The sequence below is a fragment of the Balaenoptera borealis genome (genome assembly GCF_965194805.1).
Source record: "Balaenoptera borealis genome assembly, chromosome: 10".
In the NCBI taxonomy this organism is placed as follows: domain Eukaryota; kingdom Metazoa; phylum Chordata; class Mammalia; order Artiodactyla; family Balaenopteridae; genus Balaenoptera; species Balaenoptera borealis.
Window position 1 is genome coordinate 54,095,140 of NC_138874.1, and position 22,629 is coordinate 54,117,768.

Sequence of the window (22,629 nt, forward strand, 5' to 3'; positions counted from 1 at the left end):
ACCGTTAATGAGTATATGTATACTGATAAAAGATTTCTGTTGTTGTTATTGTCTCCAATATAACAGCTGTCTCCAACACAGCAACTGACTTTCCTCCTCTCCGATTTTACTAAACACTAAGAAGAAAGAGCCTGGCTTTCTCTTGAGTCTTGGTGGTGCCACAGAGTCTTAGCAAAGCATTTCATAGTTGCTGACATGGATGAATTACATTAGACTTACCAAAGGAACAAAAATAGTGACCCATGTTTCAGATACAGTATTTTACCACCGTTGCAACTCTACCTTCTTCTTCAGTTTTTTTTTGTTTTTGTTTTTTTCCTTCTTCAAGAACAGCTGTTACTGTGGTCAGTCTTAACCAGTTTAAGTTCATGATCATCTTTAATGGTCTGACATAATTTATTAGCCAGATTAAATTGTATTACTCAGAGACACAGGGATTGCAGCTGCCTTGTTCTGGGTGATAAACAGGACTTCTCTTTTGGCTCTCATTTGAGGTTCAGATTGAATACTGATTTGTTTATTCTGAAACTTCTGAACAACTGGTCAAACCCAAGGCAAGGGGAGCTGAGTCACTTAACCCAGAATGACTTCAGAGAGAAAGAAGCTAAAGCCTGATTATTTGATTACAGATCTCACAAGATAACCCTACAGTGGGTGAGATGCTTAGTACTTTGCTTTTTACATCAGCTCCACACTATTATTTATTATCCCTTCATGGTCCAGCCACCCCCACCCCCCAAAAAAATCTTTCTCCAGGCCCGAGAGCCATGCCTAAATGTCTATACTGTCATAAGTTCTGAAGCGGTTTCTGTGGGTAATGCCTGAACATGCTTGCTGTTTTAGAGTAAGGTCCCGAGCGCAAGAAAGAGACAAAGAGCCCCTACAGGAACGATTTTTCCGACCACATTTCCTGCAGGCTCCTGGGGATATGGTAGCTCACGAGGGGCGCCTCTGTCGCCTGGACTGTAAGGTAGACTCTAGTACACCATTCTTGGTTCCAAATCTGTTCATATTTTGTATTTGTTTGTTTGTATGCATCTATTTTTGTTTGTATTTGTTTTATGGTTGTTGTTTTTTCGGGGAAAGGGGACTGAGGAACAGAGAGAGAGAGAGAGAGAGCACTTTTTTGCCCACAAGGTTCTTTTTGGAGCATTTAATACCAGACAAAAGTATTTCATAAAATCTTTAAGTGTTTATATCTTAATAAAAATTACATTGATACTGTACCAAGTTAACTCTATGCTTGTAAAGACAACCAAAGAGGTGATGTAATTCAGACATTTTCCATATTGTACCTGGAAGGTCTTTATTACCATAAAGGCATAAGGATGATTTTTGCATCCTTGAAGTGAATTGCTGTGAGGTACAGCCTTTGAAAAAATTATAGTCATGAAAAGATGGCTCCAAGGCAGTTTATGAAAACAGAAGCTGATTTCTCTTACTAGTCAACATCCATCACCTTTAGCTAGTCTACATTCTAACTCTTCCACCAGAAACTAGGTTCAGTTGAACAGTATGAATATTTCTCAGTATGAACAGTAACTGAAGTCACCCCTTCTGTCCGAACGATGTAGAATGCTATGGAGATTTAGACACAAATTAGTAAAGGCTTAAGGTTAAGCATTTATAGAATCCACTTCTCTAGGTGGTTCTTGCTCTCCCATTAGTTACCTAAATAATATTTGGGATTAACTTCTTCCACCCTAAACCCTAAAAGACACCCATGACTGGGTCCCATCCCCAAAGATTCTGATTTAATATAGTAAGTGGGCATCAGGATTGTCAAATACTCCTCATGTGATTATGACACACAGCCAGCTTTGAGAACACTGGTTTAATGTCTGTGCCTTCCTTGGCTACCTCTTGCTTACTAGGTATGTAAGCAATATCTCTGAAACTGATCCCACAGGCCTATTTTATCTATCTATTTAGCTTTTTAATTCTTATTCATTCTAATCTAGAATATAATCATGACCTGAACTGGGGTCCAAATACTATACAGTTTAAATGCATACGGCCACCCACCTAGACCCCTCTTGTCCCGATGTTCCTGAGGAGAGGCTTCTCAGCACTGACGTTCTGTCACTATCGATGTGGTGCCAGACAAGGAAGAAGAATTCAGCCACCAAATAAATCTGTCTGTCCTCAGTCTGTCATTTGCCTCATCTGTCCTGTTGTTTGTTAGGTGAGTGGCTTACCGCCTCCGGAGCTGACGTGGCTGCTCAATGGCCAGCCTGTGCTCCCCAACACCTCCCACATGATGCTGGTCAGGGAGACCGGAGTCCACTCTTTGCTCATTGACCCGCTCACTCAACGTGACGCAGGGACCTACACCTGCGTTGCTACCAACAAAACCGGGCAGAATTCCTTTAGTCTGGACCTCACTGTAGTAGGTAAGGTTTGCTGCTGGGACCCCTAAACAGAACTCCCTCCAAAGTGATTGCGGAAACATGCAGAGCCTCTGATGTAATTCCTTAGTCCTTTGCCCCACCGAGTCTCATCTTAGTTTCTCCTTCACTGTAATAAGGGCCATGTTTCCTACGTTGCTTTCCAAAACATATCAGTAAGCTAAAAACATAATATGGTACTTTGTGTATATCATGCTTGTAATAAATGGTAGTCATTGTAATTACCAATTGACTATCACAAATTCAGGTCACTTGCCCTACAAGCTCATCACTCCTGGAACACTCCAGGGTCTCCCCCCACCCCAAGCTTCCATGCCTTTGCATCTGTGGTCCCTCTACATGGAATGCCCTTCTTTGCCTAGCAACCTCCTACTCATTCTCTAAGACTTAATTCAAATGTCACCACAAAGGCACAGTGGATCCACCAGGTTACATCCTCCTCTGTTTCCATAGCACTTAGTAAAGGAGAGACTCTTACAGCACTGGTGGCTTCGGTGTAACTATTTTCCCTTTTGCCTCCCTGAAGACACCATGAGCCTCTGAGGTCAGAGATTCTGACTTGTTCTTCCGTGTATCTCTGATGTCTGACTCAGTGCCTGGAACGTGGAAGGCACTTGAATCTATAACTAAACAAACAAACCCTAACCTTATAAGATGATGTGAACAAAACACTGTCACAGATAAGGACAAAAAGTCATTGTCACCTGGGAGGTGCCAGACCCTCGGGGCAGTAGTCCAGCCAGAATTAGATTTCAGAATGTATGAAATCTTGTGCTGGGCTTTCTCCCGCCCTCATATGGCCCCTGAAGGAAATCAGGGTAGCTTCAGAATGCTAATCCTCTCTCTAAGCTAGTAGCTGTCTCCTCAGTATAGTTTTTTCTTTTTCTCATCCTTAATTCCATCTCACCAACAGAGTAGGAAAAGCTCATCCTGCAAGGATACGTTGATTGCAGCTTTTACTTTTTTCCCACTATTTTGCTATTGACTAGGGAACCCTGAGATATGAGGTAGCTTTGCCTTAATTGGTTCGGTGGGGGGGGAAGAAAGCCTCCTTAGGAAGCATAATTTGTGTGTGTGGTTTTTTTAAAATAGTATACTTCTTTCAACTTTTCTGTAGCTATAAAATTTTTCAAGATAAAAAGTTGAGGGAAAATTAATATATCTTCTACAAAATAAACTCCTCTAAAAAAGAAAAAAAAGATATATTTAGTACCTATATTGTTTCTCAAAATTTACTGCTGAGCAATAAAAGAAACTCCCTCAATTCCACACCTACCATATGCATCCCATGTGTGTGACCCAAATCCTTGAGTGTAGTCCCTCATAAGATAGGCAGAGACAGTTTCCTCATTTCTTTTTTATCAAGCTTCATTTCTGGAGCTTTTATCAAGGCAGTGATCTTCACTACGAGGCTTGAGAAGTGTTCTAAAGAAGAGGTAAAGGTGGGTGGGTGCTCACTCTGCTAGACTCCAGAACTGTAATTTGTTTGAGGCATGGACCCCAAGGCACTTACGCTTCAAACTAGCACTGCCCTTCTCTCATTCAGCCAAAGAAGTGAAGAAAGCGCCTGTAATCCTGGAGAAACTGCAGAACAGCGGTGTTCCCGAAGGCCACCCGGTGAGACTGGAGTGCAGGGTCATAGGCATGCCTCCACCTGTGTTCTACTGGAAGAAAGGCAACGAGACCATCCCCTTCACCAGAGACAGGATCAGGTACAGCCTCCACCCTCGGTCAAGTTCAGTGAGGCCTGTCAGGCCGCCCAAATAAGTCTGTAGCCTTTTGAATCTGGTTTCTTCCACTTAGCATAATGTATCTGTTTCACACGTTACTGTGCTTATCAAGAATTTATTCCTTTCTGTTGCTGAGGGGTAGTGCATTGTACACATGTCCCACAGTTTTAAAACTTTAATTTTTAAGCTTAAAAAGGTATGAGGAATTTATAAAGATCGTGCCTATTTTTTGTCATGTGTCTTCAGTCATATTAGCACACAGAAAACCTTTTGACGGTAAAAAGCTAAAATAAGGTAAAGCAAAATAAAATATTAAAGTAATACTCCTTCTCCATCCATCACTACATGGCTGTTTTTTAAGTAACTTTAAGGATACAGTTTCTTAAAGTGGGAGCTTTCCTTAATTCTCCCTAACCATCCTTCATTCTTTGCCATTTTGGTTTTATGCTACAAAGGCGGCTTATGTACAGAAATTGCTACTGAGAATTATTTCTTCACAGTAAACTGAATTTGTCCTAGAAAGTATTGGGTTTTACAGAATTTGGGCATCTAAAAAAGTCTATGTACATATAGGTCAGGATTTTTCTCTGGTAAAATATAAGCAAGAACAGAGAATATTCTTGAGTTAACACTTCAGTGTAAATTAATGAAACGTGTCAAACACAGCCTGAAATTCTGGTGTAATTATCTAGGATTGCAATATGCAGTCAAGGTTAGTTAAGAACTACTGACATAGAGAAAACAGAAGGAAAGAACATGCTGATTTGCTCCTGAACTGTATTAAGCTAAATGCTGCACATGCCCAGTTGGATATATTAAGAAATACCCCCTCCACCCTAAAGACTGCATACAAAAACTATTAGAACTGATAAACAAATTCAGCAAGGTAGCAGGATACAAGATTAACATACAGAAATCTGTTGCATTTCTTCACACTAACAATGAAATATCAGAAAGAGAAAGTAAAGAAAAACAATCCATTTTAAAATTGTATCAAAAAAAAACAAAATACTTAGGAATAAACCTGACCAAGGAAGTGAAAGACTTATATGCTGAGAACTATAAACATTGATAAAGGAAACTGAAGATGCTACAAAGAAATGGAAAGATATCCCATGCTCTTGGATATCCCAGCGTGGTATTGGCACAAAAACAGCCATATGGATCAATGGAACAGAATAGAGAGCCCAGAAATAAACCTACACACCTAGAGACAATTAATCTTCGACAAAGGAGGCAAGAATATACAATGAAGAAAAGACAGTCTCTTCAGCAAGTGGCGTTGGGAAAGCTGGACAGCCGCATGTAAATCAATGAAGTTAGAACACTCACTCACACCATACACAAAAATAAACTCAAAATGGATTAAAGACTTAAATATAAGACATGACACCATAAAACTCCTAGAAGAGAACATAGGCAAAACATTCACTAACATAAATCATACCAATGTTTTCTTAGGTCAGTCTCCCAAGGCAATACTGTAGAAATAAAAGCAAAAATAAACAAATGGGACCTAATGAAACTTACATGCTTTTGCAAAGCACAGGAAACCATAAACAAAATGAAATGAAAACCTACAGAACGAGAGTAGATATTTGCAAACAATGCGACCAACAAGGGCTTAATTTCCAAAATATACAAACAGCTCATACAGCTCAATATCAAAAAACAAACAACCCAATCAAAAACTGGGCAGAAGACCTAAATAGACATTTCTTCAAAGAACACAGCCAGATGGCCAACAGGCACATGAAAAGATGCTCAACACTGCTAATTATTAAAGAAATTCAAATCAAAACTACAATGAGGTATCACCTCACACCAGTCAGAATGGCCATCATCAAAAAGTCTAAAAATAATAAATGATGGAGAGGGTGTGGAGAAAAGGGAACCTTCCTACACTGTTGGTGAGAATGTAAACTGGTGCAGCCACTATGTAGAACAGTATGGAGGTTCCTTTAAAAACTAAAAATAGAGTTACCATATGATCCAGCAATCCCACTCCTCGGCATATATCCAGAAAAAACAAAAACTCTAATTCAAAAAGATACATGCACCCCAATGTTCACAGCGGCACTATTTATAATAGCCAAAACATGGAAGCAACTTAAGTGTCCATCAACAGATGAATGGATAAAGAAGTTGTGGTGTGTGTGTGTGTGTGTGTGTGTGTGTATATATATATATATATATATCTGAATATATATACACACATATATATACACACACACACATACATACATACACACAATGGAATATTACTCACCCATAAAAAAGAATGAAATAATGCCATTCGCAGCAACATGGATGGACCTAGAGATTATCATACTAAGTGAAGTAAGTCAGACAGAGAAAGACAAATATCATATGATATCGCTTATATGTGGAATCTAAAAAAATGATACAAATGAACTTATTTACAAAACAGAAATAGACACACAGACATAGAAAACAAACTTAATGTTACCAAAGGGGAAAGGGTGGAGGGAGGGATAAATTAGGAGCTTAGGATTAACAGATACACACTACTATATATAAAATAGATAAACAACAAGGCCCTACTGTATAGCACAGGGAACAGTATTCAGTACCTTGTAATAAATCTATAATGGAGAAGAATCTGAAAAAGTTATATGTATAACTGAATCACTTTGCTGTACACCAGAAACTAACACAGCATTGTAAATCGACGATACTTCAATTAGGAAGGAAGGAAGGCAGGAAGGCAGGCAGGCAGGCAGGCAGGAAGGAAGGAAGGAAGGAAGGAAAGAAAAGACCCCATCCATTCTAACAGTTCATCCATCCCTGGCCTCTCGTTTTGGTCTACTCTCCCGTAGCTTTTTTACAAAGTTCTTGCAATGTCCAGCCTGGTTCGGAAAAGAGATTTTTTCTGTACTTTGGTTGTGACAAGTGGGAGTCCTCCTGGGAGGAGAGTGGAGAGGTCAAGAACAGGTCTCAGCCATGGCTATTGACCCTCTTCTTTCCACCTTCAAGCTTGCCTCTGATGCTTGCTTAAAGCTGAATCCCCTTCCCTCCTGCTAGGGTCAGGGAGGGGAGGAGAAGCACTGCACTGCCTGATTTGCCCGAGTTTCCCGGAGCCCTAAACTCAACAAGGCCGCTTCTGCCCCCAGATACAATACGGATATATTCTTTCTTTTCTCCAGCATGCACCAGGACACAACTGGGTATGTCTGCCTCCTCATTCAGCCAGCCAAGAAATCAGACGCTGGATGGTACACATTGTCAGCCAAGAATGAAGCTGGCATCGTGTCATGCACTGCCAGGTTGGATATATACGGTAAGTGTAATGGCATCGGTTGATCCGTGTGTGACAGGGAGCTTAAAAATCTTTTTGCGGGGAATTCTCTGGTCGTCCAGTGGTTAGAACTTGGAGCTTTCACTGACTAGGCCCCGGTTCAGTCCCTGGTCGGGGAACTGAGATCCCGCAAGCCGCAGGGCGTGGCCAAAAAAATCTTTTTTCTTTTAGGATAGGTGTAGTATGTTTTCATAAATGAATTGGTTAGATCATATTTTAGTGCTTAAGAGATGGATTTTTAAAGTCATTTTATCCTAGTCACCTCAGGCTTTTGTACACTCTCTCATTTCACTATAAGGTTAAACTTCTTCCAAAAAGAGGTTAATTTTTCTGTACTTCTAATACTAGGAATTACAACTACTTCAGAGTGTACATGCGCTTGTACTTCTAATTACCCAGCATCTTCAGGCCATCTCCTTGCTGCCATGGGTCACCCACTGTAACTCCCTCCCCACTGCGCGTCATTCCCCAGCCATACCTCCACCCAGCAGAATTTTCCAGACCCCATTCATTTGTTAATTAATTCCACAAATATTTATTACTCCAATCTCACAATCAGACTAATAATAGAGAGCTGTCCTAATGATACTGATATCAGATGACTTTTGTACAGTGACTTGTAATTTATGAAATGGTACCCTAAGATCCTCCTAAACCCATGAGATGATTGTAATTGTTGTTACCCTCATTTAAATGAGGAAGAAACGCAGAGACTCAGAGAGATTAAGTGACTACAGCTGGAATGCAAATCCAGGTTTTATATCGTTCCTTTGAGCCATGTTTCTAATTTTCAAAAAGATTTAACAGATTAATCTTTATTAATGTATTTGTGTACTGTACTCCTCTCCTCTATAATTTTGACATTAACTGGTATTTTTGAAGACATATTCCTTAACCCAAAAGAGTAATCCTTTTTTCCCCCCCTCTTTTAAAAGAACTAATTTGTTGGCTTAATAAGTTTCTTATTCATTACTGGTTTAACATGATTAACCAGAATAACAAATAAGAAACAGTAACTCTGCCTAGAACCTGAGGTCCCTGCTATTTATAGGTGCACACCAGGTACACCCGCCCCCCATTTTTCATCTTTTTTCCTTTTTTTTTTTTGGCCGTGCCGCGCGCCATGCAGGATCTTAATTCCCCCACCAGGGATCGAACCCGCGCCCCCCTGCAGTGGAAGCGCGGGGTCTTAACCGCTGGACCGCCAGGGAAGCCCCGGGTACCTCCTTTCTTTGGTACCATACAGGAGGGGTCTTGGCCTGCCATTTTCCCTAAGTCTAATATTTAGAGAAAATATATAGCTTTCTGGTTATTTTCCTTAATTTGTGGACTTGAAAAGAAATTCAGCCGTGAGGGACGCTGGCTCCAATGTACTTTCCCCTGGGAGGATCCGAGGAGAGACACGCCAGTGATACGTTTCTTAATCCAGGCTAATGCCTTAACCATTTCACCCACTTCACCATGTCAGAAGGAAATAGGTCTCCAACTAAGAAACTCATACCAGTAAGCCCTGAAACCGATGACTCTGTCCCAGTCCCGCTCATCCGCGGCGGAGTCCCCAGTTCAGTTAGTCCCGGCTCACCTCTCCCCTGGCCCCCGTCCTGATTCCTCAGCACTAACGACGCGAAGCGCTGTATCCTCAGCTGGGACGGGGGAGTGGGGCAAGGCATGGAGGCTTTGGGGTAAAATCAATCCCGTACGCCGCCCCGCAATCACTTCCTACCTGTGCGAGGAATGGGGACAGTAGGCATTCCTCTCTCTTCGAAAAGACGGCTTCTAATAGTACCTGCTGTCAGGTTAAGGTGTCCGAGAGGGCCAGGAAAGGCTAAGGGGCGGAGGGCGGCGGGGAGGGACTTTAAACCAGTTCATGGCTGCCTTACTGAGTGCCTGCTCTCTTGTGGAATCGCTGTAAGTTTTGTCCTGTTTTGTAGCTTTCCAATTTTGATTTTATCAATTCACTCAGAGGCATTTAGATCCCGAAAAACTAATTCAAAAGAATGAAATCAACAAAGGACCCGTTTATCAGTGGGAATGCTACAAGGGTCCATAGCTTCGTAGGACCCAGAGCGTCAGCGTTCCCCACCTGGTGCTTCCCCTTCTCCACAGCAAGCTTCTTGGAAACCTCATGAGAAGACTGCTTGGTAATTTCAGAATCAGTGACAACACACAGGACTGAGCAGCTTGGATGGATATTTCATTTAGGCCATGTTCAAGCCTAAGGATCCTGGCTGCGAAAACCAGGGTCCCCTTTGGACAGTGCTTGGTGAACGTGGAAATTCTAATATTCTCTTTTGTCCCTGAACCATGGTTGATTACACGTGTTACTTTTCAGTCTTCTTGCTGTAACTCATTAGAACCTGATTAGGACGGTAGGTAGGTAATCGCTGATTAGGGTGATGAGGTGTGCGGTCAGAGGTCTGGACTCATCTTTTGGCTTCCATTTCCATAGATTTCTCATCTCCACCTTCTGAGGTGCCCTGCCTTGAGAGCCTACCGCCCTCTCTACCCAGCAGACTCCATGCTAGGTCAGGAGAAAATTTTGAGAAATCACCCTAGTCACCCACTCTTCCTTCTTACAGCCCCAGATTTTACTGGATTAGAATCATAGGGTTTGGAATTAGGGGATTAAGAGATCACCAGCCCAATTTCCCTCTTCCCGACAGGGAAGGAGAGATTTTATTTCTCTCTTTTACAAATGAGGCATTTCAGACCCAGATATATTTCAATGCTTTACTAAGATCCCACAGAAAGTGTTGGAATGAGGACAGAATGCACCCCTGCCGTGTACCTGCTAGACTGTATTCCTTTGATTGTAACACATTATTTGGTCCATTTTCCAGCTCAGTGGCACCACCAGATCCCACCACCCATGTCTGTCCGGCCCAGTGGCAGTCGCTACGGATCTCTCACCAGTAAAGGACTCGACATTTTCTCTGCTTTCTCCTCCATGGAAAGCACAATGGTGTATTCATGCTCTTCTCGGAGTGTAGTGGAGAGTGATGAACTTTAAGAATGTCTGGGTGCCTGCTGTGTAAGGGGGTGGACTGTGGAGGGGGAAGGAAGACCAGCCAGATACGATGGTTTCCAAGCAACTGGATTTGAGTAAGTTCCCACTCTGCCCGACCTGTGGCAAGGAGAGCTTTGAGTAAGTCAGCTGGGGACTCTTGCAGTCTCAGCTCAGGGAGAGATGGAGGGCTGTGCCTTTTAAGATTCCAACAAAATGAGAAGACAATACAGACGAACCAAAGATGTCATGCAGCTGCCATCCACTGCTTTGGGAAAAAGCTAGCATGCTTCCCTGCCCCCTGCTGCGTTGGGGTATTCAGGCCCTTCTAGGAGCAATTAGGGGCCAGATGCTTGGGCTGAGAGGAGTTGGACAGTAGTGACCTTAGGGATCACTAACTCACTAAACAATGCAAAGGAAAAAGGCAGGGGGGTCTCCACCACCTTTCATTGATTGCATCCATAGCAGTAGTTTCGGTGGATTTATTAAATCAGCTTCTACTTAGCACTAGGAGTCTGTGCCATACAACTCACATACGTGGAGAAGCACTTTTGATTTGCTTACCCTGGGTGTACTGAGCCACATAATAAAGTGCCAAAATGTGATTGAGATACCAAAAAAAAAAAAAATCACTGAAACACTAAATATTGCACAGTGCACTTATTCTATAGCCAAAACAGGGACCCACCACCCTGCCTGCACCATTTCCTTTTGGATACAATGGTGAGTGGTTTTTCTTTCTGACTACATATATATATATATATATCCCTAGGCTCTAGAACTAAAGGGTTGTTAATAAACCAACCAGAAGGAAATCTTCTGCGGGGTCACTTTTAAAACTACAAGCTTCAGTTGCCACTTGCAAAAATATTCAGGCATCATCATCATCTGCCCATAGAATATTGACTCTCCCGCTTCTCCCCTCGCCCCAAAAGTCTGCAAGTATATGAAGCAGTGAGAAAGGAAGAAATGCAAACCAGGAGAGGAAGTGATGGGAGAGTGGTTTTTGTTTTTTCATTTGCCCAAGCAAAAGGAAAGCAGTGGCTGTAGAAGGAGAGGTCTTTAATAGTTGTGAACTGCTTTGAGATCATTAGCCAAATTGCATTTTCTGTACAGAAAATATTATGCTAACTGAGAAAGCGGGAGGGACAGAGAATGTGCATCTTTATTCTAACCCACTAATTCAAAGCCTGACTCTCCACTTAAGGAATTTTTAGACTTAAGTTCACTGTGATATCCCAGTGCCTAGAAGAGTGCTTAGCACAAAGTAGACATTCGATAACTATTTGTTGGATGAATGAATCTTATGTTAGAGAAATCTACGACATATGCACCAGTCAAAAAATTGCCCTAGGGATGGTCATCACGGCACAGTTTGCTCCAGATTCACCAGGGAAATGAATTGGAGTGTCTGTTACCAACTCCTTGTGCCCAAGTCCTTGGTGTTCTCTGAGCCAGACATCCTCAGCTGGCATCTTACTCAAGTGAACAAATAGTAATTGCTTAGAAAGGCTTGAAATTTTCTTCACTTCAAGGCAAGGATTTCCAGTATAAAAATAAATTCATTCACTCAAAAAATCATTTGTGTGTCCACTCTGTATAAGACGCTATGCTAGAGACTATGGGCCATACACAAATATGATAAGACACAGTCCCTGCCTGCAGAAAGCTTACAATCTAGTGGGGGAGGTAAGAAAAAAGGCATGTCAAGTGCTGCTTCTTTGGGCAAAAGTCTATTTTTTATGAAAGGGAAGTTTCTAGTACTCTTCATCCTATATTTTTCATGACTCTAAAATCATCTTAATTATTTTCAATCTTTATTTCTTAATTAAATAAAATACCATAAGTTACATCCTTAAGAAATAAAGATTTCGGCCAATTACTTAGCAGAATTATTAGACTTTTTCCTTTCTTATGTATGCAGGAACAATAGTAAAAGTATAGGCAACTGTAATGAAATTGAATGCATTCCATACAGAATGCATCCTGTAAAATATTCTGTTTCTATATTGGCTTCTATTATCAAATCTCTTTATGACCAAAGAGCATTTTCTAACTCCAGGATTGCTTCTCCGCAGTTGGACACCCAACCTCCTCATCACATCTATTAATGTAAACTCTAGACAGTTCTCCTATGAGAGGATATTCTTCATCTCTATATGTATTCACTTTCCGAATATTTTTTATCTGTTGTTTTACAGTGCTTAACACAGAACTATGATAAATATTATATTTGGCCACTAGATGGCACTGTCGAACCTAAAATATAACAAGCTTTAAAATTCCTCGAATTTGAACTTACTGGATTATGTTACAGGAAAGTTTCTGAACCTCAGCACTCTTGACATTTGGGGCCGGATAATTCGTTGTTGTGAGGGACTATCCTGCACGCTGGAGGATGTTTAGCAGCATCCTTGGCTTCTACTCACTGGATGCCAATAGCAGAGCAACCCCTCCCCAAGTTGTGGCCACCCGAAATGTCCCCAGACATTGCCACATGTTCCCCGGGAGGCAGGATCCCCTTTGTTGAGAACTACTGTGTTGAACAAATCCAAATTCTATTGGAATTCAATTACAACGAGGAATACTTATATAAGAAATTTTAGTTCTGCTGGATACGTTTGGACTCAACATATCCAAAATCAGATTCATCATCTTCCCTTTCATAAACCATTCATCATCCTAGTTTAATGATTTCTATTAATGGCACCATCACAGTCCTAGTAATCCAAATAAAGAGTATCCAAGTCATTTTTTGCTTCCTCTAATCAACTGACAAATCATGTTAATTCTAACTCGATTATTTCTTTTATATTCAGGCCTTCCTTTCTGTCCCCCTGTGGTTCCCCAGTTCAGACTTTCATTACTTTCTTAATTTCCCTCAATTTTTCTGACTTCAACCATAATAAGAGACTTCTAATTGGTCTTCCTGCCTCTAGTCCTGCTTTTTCTCCCACTCAAATCTAGCTGAGATCTCAGCATCAGATCATTCTTCCTGAAGTACTGCTCCAATCATATCATTCCCCAATTTTCGAACCCCCAGTGGCTCCCTGGAGCCAACCCAGGCCAGCTGTTCTGTCCTGTGCTATTCAAGCCTTGCTTCAATATGATCCCAAAGCTTTTCATCCATTACTCAGAAAACACACCCAGTGCACCAGCAAAGTTAACACAGGCCTCAGCTTTCCAGCCACATGGCTCTTTTTTGCCTCCCCCTGGAAGGCTTTCTCCCCAATCCCCACCTACAGAAATCTTACCTGTTCCTTAAAAGCCATCTCAAATGCTACTTTACTGCCTCTATGAAATATTTTCTGACCGCCCCCCTCCCCCAGACCCCAGTAAAATATAATTCTACTTTTTTTGAAATCTTATAGCAAGTTTCTTGAGTCTGGAAAAAGAGAAGATTAATTTGTATAGTATTTTATATAAAACACAGCCTCTATATACCTGCCTGTCTCTCCCCTTGCACTAGCCCAGTCTTGCCTGCACTAGATTTTAGCTACTTGTTAGTAAGGATTGTGTCAAAAGTTTGCCTTATACAGAGTAGGCACTCAATAAATATTTATTGACCTAAATTGAACTTTAAAATTCTATGTGAGTCAGTATGTTTCCATATAAAATGAATTGAGTCTAGAGCAGTGGTTTTTAACCTTGGCACACTAGAATCTCCTGGGGAACTTTTAAAAATCCCAATAGCCATGCCACAACCCCAAATCACTAAGTCATAAGTTCTGGGGTTCTGGCATAGGCATCAGTATTTTTAAAGCTTCCCAGGTGATTCCAACGAGCAGGTGAGATTGAGAAAAATCATTTTATTACCATGATTTGATCACAGAACTTACCCTAAGAGGTCCGAAGGGATGCAGATAGCACAGGCTGTAGCGTCGGCGTCAGTGAAGAATGTACTTCCTCCTTGTTGCACGTGCAGTGCATGTCTGGAAAGTAGAAATAAACATGCACTTTGGCCTTATGAGGCCCTGCTATTTTGCACTACACTCGTTGGACATGCAGCATTCATGAAGCCCTCAGAGAAATCTCCAAAACTGCAAAAATGGACTGGCAAAAAGAGGGAAAGTTGGTACAATCCTTCTGGCCCTTTTTTCAAAAAGCTATGGAGATCCCATAAGCACCCTTCTTTCCAAACAAGTGAAGAGCTTTTCATAACTTGGTTAGTCGTGGAAATGGGGATCAGAGGGAAAATGGAGAAAGAAAATGCAGCATGAAAACCAAACCGCCAAGCAGCTAATAGAAGAAAGACTACTTCCTCCTTTTTTGTGTCTACGTGTCCAAGCTACAGTGTCTGTGGTCCTTTCTGCTTCTATCCCCATTCCGTGTTTTTCTCCGAGATGCCCTGTGCCCCATGTTCTATAATCCCCCATGCTGTAACCCATCCCCTCTCACCCCTTCCCCACAACCTGCCAACATGCTTCATGCTCCAAAATGACCTAACTCCTGCTCCATGCATCTTGGCTTAGTGGTCAGAAGAAAGCAGTCCAATTGAACAAATCCTGAATGCCTGAGAGTCTTTTAACTTCACAGAGGAGCTGCGCTTTTAAAAGCAGTTGCTTCCTTACTTCCATCAACTTCTAATAGATGGAACTGCTGGCAAAAGGAAAAAAAAAAAATCAGGCTGGGAGGGGAGGTCTAGAAAACTGAGTCAGGCATCCAAATTATTCTGGTTGATCACAGCCTCCTCCTGTCCTCTTCCTCCCTACACACTCCCAAAGAACCTTCCAAGCTGAGATCCTGGCCTGAGTCTGTTTGTATATGGGCTATTTATAAGTTGGTTGTAAACTCAAAGGCAAATTTACTCATAATGACCTTTATTCAAGGTCCCTTCCGGGGTAACCTGGACTCAAAGTATTTCCACTTAATGGTAGAGTTGAAAATCACTGGGCCTCACCAGGAAGATGAACAGATACTTAGATTGCAATAGAGCTTGTTGAAGTCCTTTTCACCACTGATTGCCTTTTCTTGTTTTAAGTGGATCAGTATTTCAGAAAGTTAATTACTGAAGCATTGCTTGAAGAATGCCAAGCATCTTCTAAACTTTGACAATGCAGTGGTCATCAGTATGCTAAAAAAAAATTGCTACTACCATGTTTTTTAAAAAATCTGTGCGATGCAAAAAAAAAAAATGCATATTTGTTAAAAATATGTTTGCCTCCTTTTTCTGTCTAATTATATTAGTTAGCATACTTGGTGCTATAGAACCATAAACAGGCTGTTTTTTGTTAATATGTAAGTAATGGCCACTTCGAACTCCGAAGAGCAATAGCCTTGAAATTGCAAGAAATAGAGAAAGAACACACTTTTCAATCCTCTGAGAATTGTGCCATAAATGCTGAGAGTAAGCAATAAAGAAAATTGCTGTACTGTAGAGGCATATATGCTAATTTGCTAGAAGATTTAACATACAAGTGAGTAGAAAATGTTTCCCTAATAGTAAAAACTAAAATATTTCAACATTATTTGATAATAAATATTTGACAGTTGACATAAATGGGCATTTTTCTTTAAAATGCAGAAAACAGTGCTAGTTTCCAGGTTTAAAGATTGTTTTTTTGATGATGATTGAACTGATTTTTTAATGTACAGATACATACATTTGATACTTAAAAGAGATTTTTTAAATTATTCAAATTGTAAAAATTACCACATACATTAAAACCTGGTCAGATATCTCTAGAGGAACAGAAAGATAACTGGGTTTTAGTCTTCCTAAAATATCCAGCAAGTCCAATAAACTTCTCATAGAATGTTTTTTACTTTCTAAGATAAAAATTCGTTCTACCTCCTAACTGAAAACAGGGACACATTAAAATGAAACTTAAAGATGGGAAAGATGGGGGTGGCAGGGTGGGGGGTGCTTGACCAGTTTCAATTGTAAATTAATGGAGTTACAAGTATAGTTTTCTTAAAGTAAGAAGTACTTCAATACCCACTAAGAAACATGAATGATTTTCATATAATGTGGTAAGAATGAATTGCTCAATGTTCCAAAATTCCAAAGAACCTAATGTTTCTACACATATTCAGTGAGTTATCTGCAAACTGGAGACAGATTCCTATAATTTCCCCACAATTAGTGGTGCAAGAATCCAGTGAACTACATTCTAGTATTGACCATAGCAGTCACTATCAAAAGATTACTAAATGTATGTGCACACAGTATAAACAGATTTACCGTTTTTTTTTTTTTTTTTTTGGCTGCGTTGGGTCTTCGTTGCTGCGCGCGGGCTTTCTCTAGTTGTGGCAAGCGGGGGCTACTCTTCATTGCGGTGCGCGGGCTTCTCATTGTGGTTGCGGAGCACGGGCTCTAGGAGCACAGGCTTCAGTAGTTGCAGCATGCAGCCTCAGTACTTGTGGCTCACGGGCTCTAGAGCGCAAGCTCAGTAGTTGTGGCGCACAGGCTGAGCTGTTCCGCAGCATGTGGGATCTTCCCAGACCAGGGCTTGAACCCGTGTCCCCTGCATTGTCAGGCGGATTCTTAACCCCTGCACCACCAGGGAAGTCCTGTTTTACTGTATGTTTTAAGGAGAGTTAAAACCCTGAAATAATTCAAATGAGATAATTTGAGTGCAACTGTATTTTTTAACACACACTGGTTAATTAACTTTTACTTTCTCAGTATTTTGATTTCAGAGATAACCATATCCTCTTTTCTGATTAAATTTCACTTATTTTTTCCAAGCTTTAGCATTAAGTTTCATGACCTACTCTTCTCTCTCATTATCTTCCTGTGAAGATAAAAATCTATAAAATATTTAATAGCATTAGGAGAGCTCCTTATGTCTAGGAGTTCTCAGGTGAATTCCTATAGGGATTTTAATCATTCAGATGAATTTCAGATATGTTCTCTAATTTTGCTATAACTCTGGAGTCTCTGTTTCTTTATCTGTGAAATAAACAAAATATCTGAGACTTTCCCAGGATGGAGGGTAGGATAAATAAATACTTATGAAGTTTACTGTAGAGACCCTTTAAAAAAGTGATAGCAGGGGTTTATTCATTCCAAAGAAAATGGTAAAAATATTTTTCTCCAAAGTAAGTAATCTGTTTTAAAAGTTCACATTTCTTCCCGGTCCCACTACTTTGTATTTCCTGAGAAGGGTAGTACACAGTGGGAGAATTTCTTCTTCCAAGATGCTATGTGGTTGAAAAAAATCTGGAGAAAAATTAAATAAATTCAAGAAATATCCTATCTGCTTTCTACAGGCAGATTCCAGGGAAATTTATTTCAACATAGGCAGAATAGCCTAAGGGAACTCAGAGTCCTGCGTCTATGATCGAAGCTAGTGGAATGACTCCGAAGTGCACAGAGAAGTAGTAAGAGAGTCCCTGTATTCCTTTCTGGCTTACGCAGTTCAGGACAACTCCATTGTACTTCTCTAGGCTCTAATGAAGAAACGTTCCATACTAGCATGTCATTAGCCTTATGTTGAAATGAATCAACCTTAGGATAACAGATGGATATGGACCCTCAAAAATGAACATATCCTTTGGTCTCAGTTTTCAAATTCTTAGCTACGTCAAGTCTGAATTTAAACTCCATGATTCATTTCAGCCATGAGAACTGACAAAGTTCTTGTGCCCGAAGGCATGTGCACACACACACCCACACACACACACACACACCCACCCACCCACAGCTAACAATTCAATCATGGTCAAGGGACACATGCTTTTCCTTTCTCTTCCTGCATGAGTTCTTTCCACTTGAAAACACACCAGGCCCCAGAAGGCTCACAGACATGATATGCTTCCATCTCAGGAAGCTAGAGTCAACTTATTTTCTAAAGTACCTTTTTGGTTATTGAAATCCTAATGGAAGAACTATTATAGTAACCATTTTGAAATGTGTGAACTATATAAACTGTATATTTCGTCTCTATTACTAGAAAGCAATTAATGGATCTTGGCTTTTATTCCTTTCCTCTGCATCGTGCATGTTAGATATTCTTTGGAAATGAAAACCAATGATCGCTTAAGCCAAAATGTTTGTGAGCATTTACTGTGTCTTTCTCCAGGAAGTATATGGTATTGTATTCCAGTAGCCCACATCATCTCCATGACACCCGTTGCTGTTTCCTAGTTCTGCTTTCTTAAAGATTTATTGGAGGTTGTGTTTTGTTTGGAAACTTTGCAATTAGAAAAAGAAAAACTAAGAACCAGTATTTAATTCACCAGGATGTTTTAAAACGCAGTTTAGAGGATGTGATGGACTGTTCCTTTATTCATTAAATAAAATTTTATTTATTCTCAGTTAGTTATTGGGTTTGTTTTGTTTTGTGGTTTGGTCCCAGACTTTGTATGTGAGATGGGTAAGTTCTTGCTCTCAGTAGTTTTTTTTCGGCTTGGGTATTTTGGGGATACACTACCAGTTTGAAACAGCAATCCAAAAGTCCTGTGTTAATTCAATGAAACACTCTTTAAAGCTTGCACCATCTAGTATATTCATGATCAGAGAAAGGAATGGATATACATGTGAAAAGGTTGGTCATATATTTATGGTCTTATATGTGCTTTGAAATTTCTTTCACCCACAGGTAGCAAAAAGAGATATCTTTAGTGAAACCTAATCAGAGAGCAGAGCCAAATTCAGTCCAAAATAACACTTTTACTCTAAGATGGCAAAATTTAAGTAGTGAACTGAGCCTTAATTGTTGAATCCTGCAGCACTATTAACCACAACCCAAATACGTTCCCTCTGGCTCATATCCAGCAGAAATTTTAGATCTTCATTAATATAATGGTCAACTCATTAACTAAGAAACTGGGTGTAACTGGATGTTAAGAAAGATACCCTAATCCTTCTTAAGATCTGCAAATACAAAGCCTGTGACATCAATATAATCAGTTTTTGGTAATGACGTTAATGGTGTCATAGTAGATGTTGTTTAATTAAGCAGTTCTCAACCCCATCAGCCAGTTAGAATCACCGGGAGAGTACTGAAAAAATACCTATGCCTAGGCCTCACCTCAGAGCCGTTAAATCAATTCTTGAACTGGGGGCCCCAGATTTGGTATATTTTTCAAGACTCCCTACCTGAGATTCTAATGAGCAGTCTGGGTTGAGAACCACTAGCTTAGATGGCCTTTCCCATCTTGAGAGCCCCATTCATTTGTATAGGGTTCTTCAAGACTTCTGACCCTGGGGTTTGGCCTCAACCTGCAGCTGGCACCTAGGGAGAGCCCACATATAATAACTAATGGGACTCAAACCCTGCCTGTAAGTCGGTCTTCTTCTATTATTTAATATCTCTCTTAGGAGCTCTTATGGCACATATTACCGATACTATACTGTTGAAGCATTCAGCTACACACTGTTCAGGGCTGCTTATTGATTAGTACATGTGTATTCTTCTTGGCTGCCTACACAAGGACAAGGATGATGTTGAAGAAGGCAGGGTATGGGTAGATGCTTGATAACATTTGTTGATTTCTTAAGAAAAGGAAGCCCGAATAAAAGCATATTTTTGAATTTCAATATGTTCTGTTATCAAACTAGAAAGAACACAGATTTTCAAAGGTGAGACAATATAGTATACTGTAGCAACTTTTAGGTTGCTTGGTAATCTAAATTCTATTATGTATAGTAATAAATGAACCTTAACTCCACAAATATTTTACATTTGTTTTATCCAAGCTCCTAATCCATAAACCATAATGGATTCCCCAACATACAGTTTGAGGAGTTTTATCATAGATTGGATTTGATCACTGAGACCCATTTACTTTTCCCTCAAATATCTTTCAGGAAAAAAATAGTACATCAAGTGGGGTGGAAAGCTTAGGAATTTGGTAAGAGCTAAGTTGCTTCCAGAGATTTCCAAACCACGGAAATGGGCAACTAAAAGCATAACAGTTAACAGATTCCCACTCTTTTGGGGGAATGGGGACGGGGGAGAAGAGGCATAGGATTAGAATAGCATCATTTTAATTAAATTGTTTGATTTCATTAAGAAATAGACACAGACGTAGAGAACAAATGTATGGATACCAAGGGGGAAAGGGGGCGGTGGGAGGAACTGGGAGATTGGGATTGACACATATATACTATTGATACTAGGTATAAAATAGATAACTAATGAGAACATTCTGTATAGCATGTTCTCTACTTAATGTTCCCTCTTAGTTCCCTCTACTTACAGGGAACTCTACGTAATGCACTGTGGTGACCTAAATGGGAAGGAAATCCAAAAAAGAGGGGATATATGTATATGTAAAGCTGATTCGTTTTGCTGTACAGTAAAAACTAACACAACATTGTAAAGCAACAATACCCCAATAAAAATTAATTTTAAAAAAAGAAACTGCTGTTAAGTTGATAAGCAAATATATATATTGCATGTTTATCCCTGTATGGTTCTCTTTTGCAAGGTACTTACAGTCCAGAGAGAGGAATGTGCACCCTACCTAAAAAGAGGACTAACCATCTGAATACATCTGTGAGATCCTCTCTGATTAACACATTCTATTTTAGCACTGATTTTATTTCATTCTACAAACTTCAGAAACTTACTGGGGTTACTAATGACGCATTTAAAGTATAAATAAGTAGAGTATTGTGCCCAAATAGTGAGGAAGGCAGGTGCCCTTAGGATTGCCATAGCCCAGAAGGCAGGTGCCCTTAGGGTTGCCATAGCCCCCGTACCCACTGCAGAGCGGAGTAGGACCAGACAGTGGTCTGGGCATCATCACTTCTAGAGCCGTGTTGTCTGCTGGAACTACAATGTCTTCTAAGAGCTGCTGAAGTCAAGAGGTTAAACATTTTATCCTCTAATTTGCACCGAGGAAGGAAAGTCCTGAGCACACCTCAGTTTCTTATTAACAGATATCATTAGGAAAGGGAAATTCAGCGTTAGTCTCTCAATGGATTTCTAGTGATACACTTGTGATTTTGTAAGTTTTAGTTTATGGGGAAGATACTTCCGCTCACTACAAACCAAAAGGATTTTGATAATCAGGCATAATTAAGAAAGTAAAAATTTTGATGAAGACTCTGTGGATAAACGGCAAATAGGTGGCTGTGCCTTGATGTTAGGTGTTGGAACACATAATAAAAGGGTTTGGGAAATGCTGCTTTGGTGACTTGTGACAAGCTCCAAATGCATAGAGCCTTGCTTTTTCCAATTATTAGCAAGACATTCTCTCAAAAGCGTGCAGTGCTGTTGACCAAGTCGTTCTTTACATTAAGGGCTTGGTTTATTCATCCAATGGTTAAGCAAATTTATAAAAAGTAATTCAAACCAATACCACGTATATTATATTGCTCCTTTTTTGATTAGCCTTGATGGTAGTGAAGCCCTCATTGCTCAACTGGTACTGATTAAAAGAAAATCACTTCCAAAAGCCATATATATATATATATATATATATATATATATATATATATATATATATACACACACACACAAATGTATATATGCAAATATATATATTTGGGTACTTGTAAGGAATTAGTAGTTAGTAATTGGCTTAATAAGGAAAATAAAATATTAAGGAACTGTAAATCTAGTTGCTTAAAAGCTAAACATTATTTCAATTAATTTAATCTTTTTAAAAACCTTGAAAAATATATCTATATTTCCAAGTTGACAGAGAAAACTTTCAAATTAATTACTTGTACTCTCATCAGCTTGTCTTTTTTTGATGAAGTATTACAAAACAGCACTTTGCCAATTGGTGGGATTAGATTTAAACGCTCCACATCTTTACTCAGATAAGCACTCAATATCATCACCCCCCCAAACAAACAGGCCTTTAGTGCCATCAGGAAACTAGCAGGGCACTTGGCATGAAAAACAAACCCACGTTTTTATTATATTTTACAAAATCTATACTTTAATAATGTATACACAGTTTTAAAAAATACAGAGCACTCACGCCCATGTACTCTACCAAAAAAAGAAGGAAAGAAAGAAAACTTTCTACTGCTTCATGCATGGACACACAATGCACTAAGCATAACTGCATTTACAAGACAGGAAGGCAGCTCTGTATTAAGTATACACAAGTAATAGATACTGTAACTTCACCCTAACAGGACAAACCTACAAAGTTTAATAAAGTGAGGACTAAACCTGCAGTATAACCTAATCCTATTTTTCTTAAGATTGTTTTCTCTCAAGGTAGTCCAGAAAAGGGGGAGGGGGCATTACTTTCAGC

General features: G+C 40.0%; 1 protein-coding gene across 3 annotated transcripts in view; it reads left to right on the forward strand.

Annotated features, from left to right (window-relative positions):
• The window catches only part of MYPN (myopalladin), a 74,628-nt gene extending 63,059 nt beyond the window's left edge, over nucleotides 1-11,569 (forward strand). For 2 of the 3 annotated variants that reach the window (XM_082408579.1, XM_082408580.1), the window contains 5 exons: nucleotides 844-970; nucleotides 2,186-2,393; nucleotides 3,955-4,120; nucleotides 7,306-7,439; nucleotides 10,298-11,569. In XM_082408579.1, coding sequence (XP_082264705.1) covers nucleotides 844-970; nucleotides 2,186-2,393; nucleotides 3,955-4,120; nucleotides 7,306-7,439; nucleotides 10,298-10,467 — 805 coding nt within the window. In that variant the 3' untranslated portion in view covers nucleotides 10,468-11,569. Of the gene's footprint in view, nucleotides 1-66; nucleotides 781-843; nucleotides 971-2,185; nucleotides 2,394-3,954; nucleotides 4,121-7,305; nucleotides 7,440-10,297 lie in introns of those variants that run through there. The other variant, XM_082408581.1, reaches the window with a different exon arrangement.
• The last annotated feature ends 11,060 nt before the right edge of the window (nucleotides 11,570-22,629 follow it).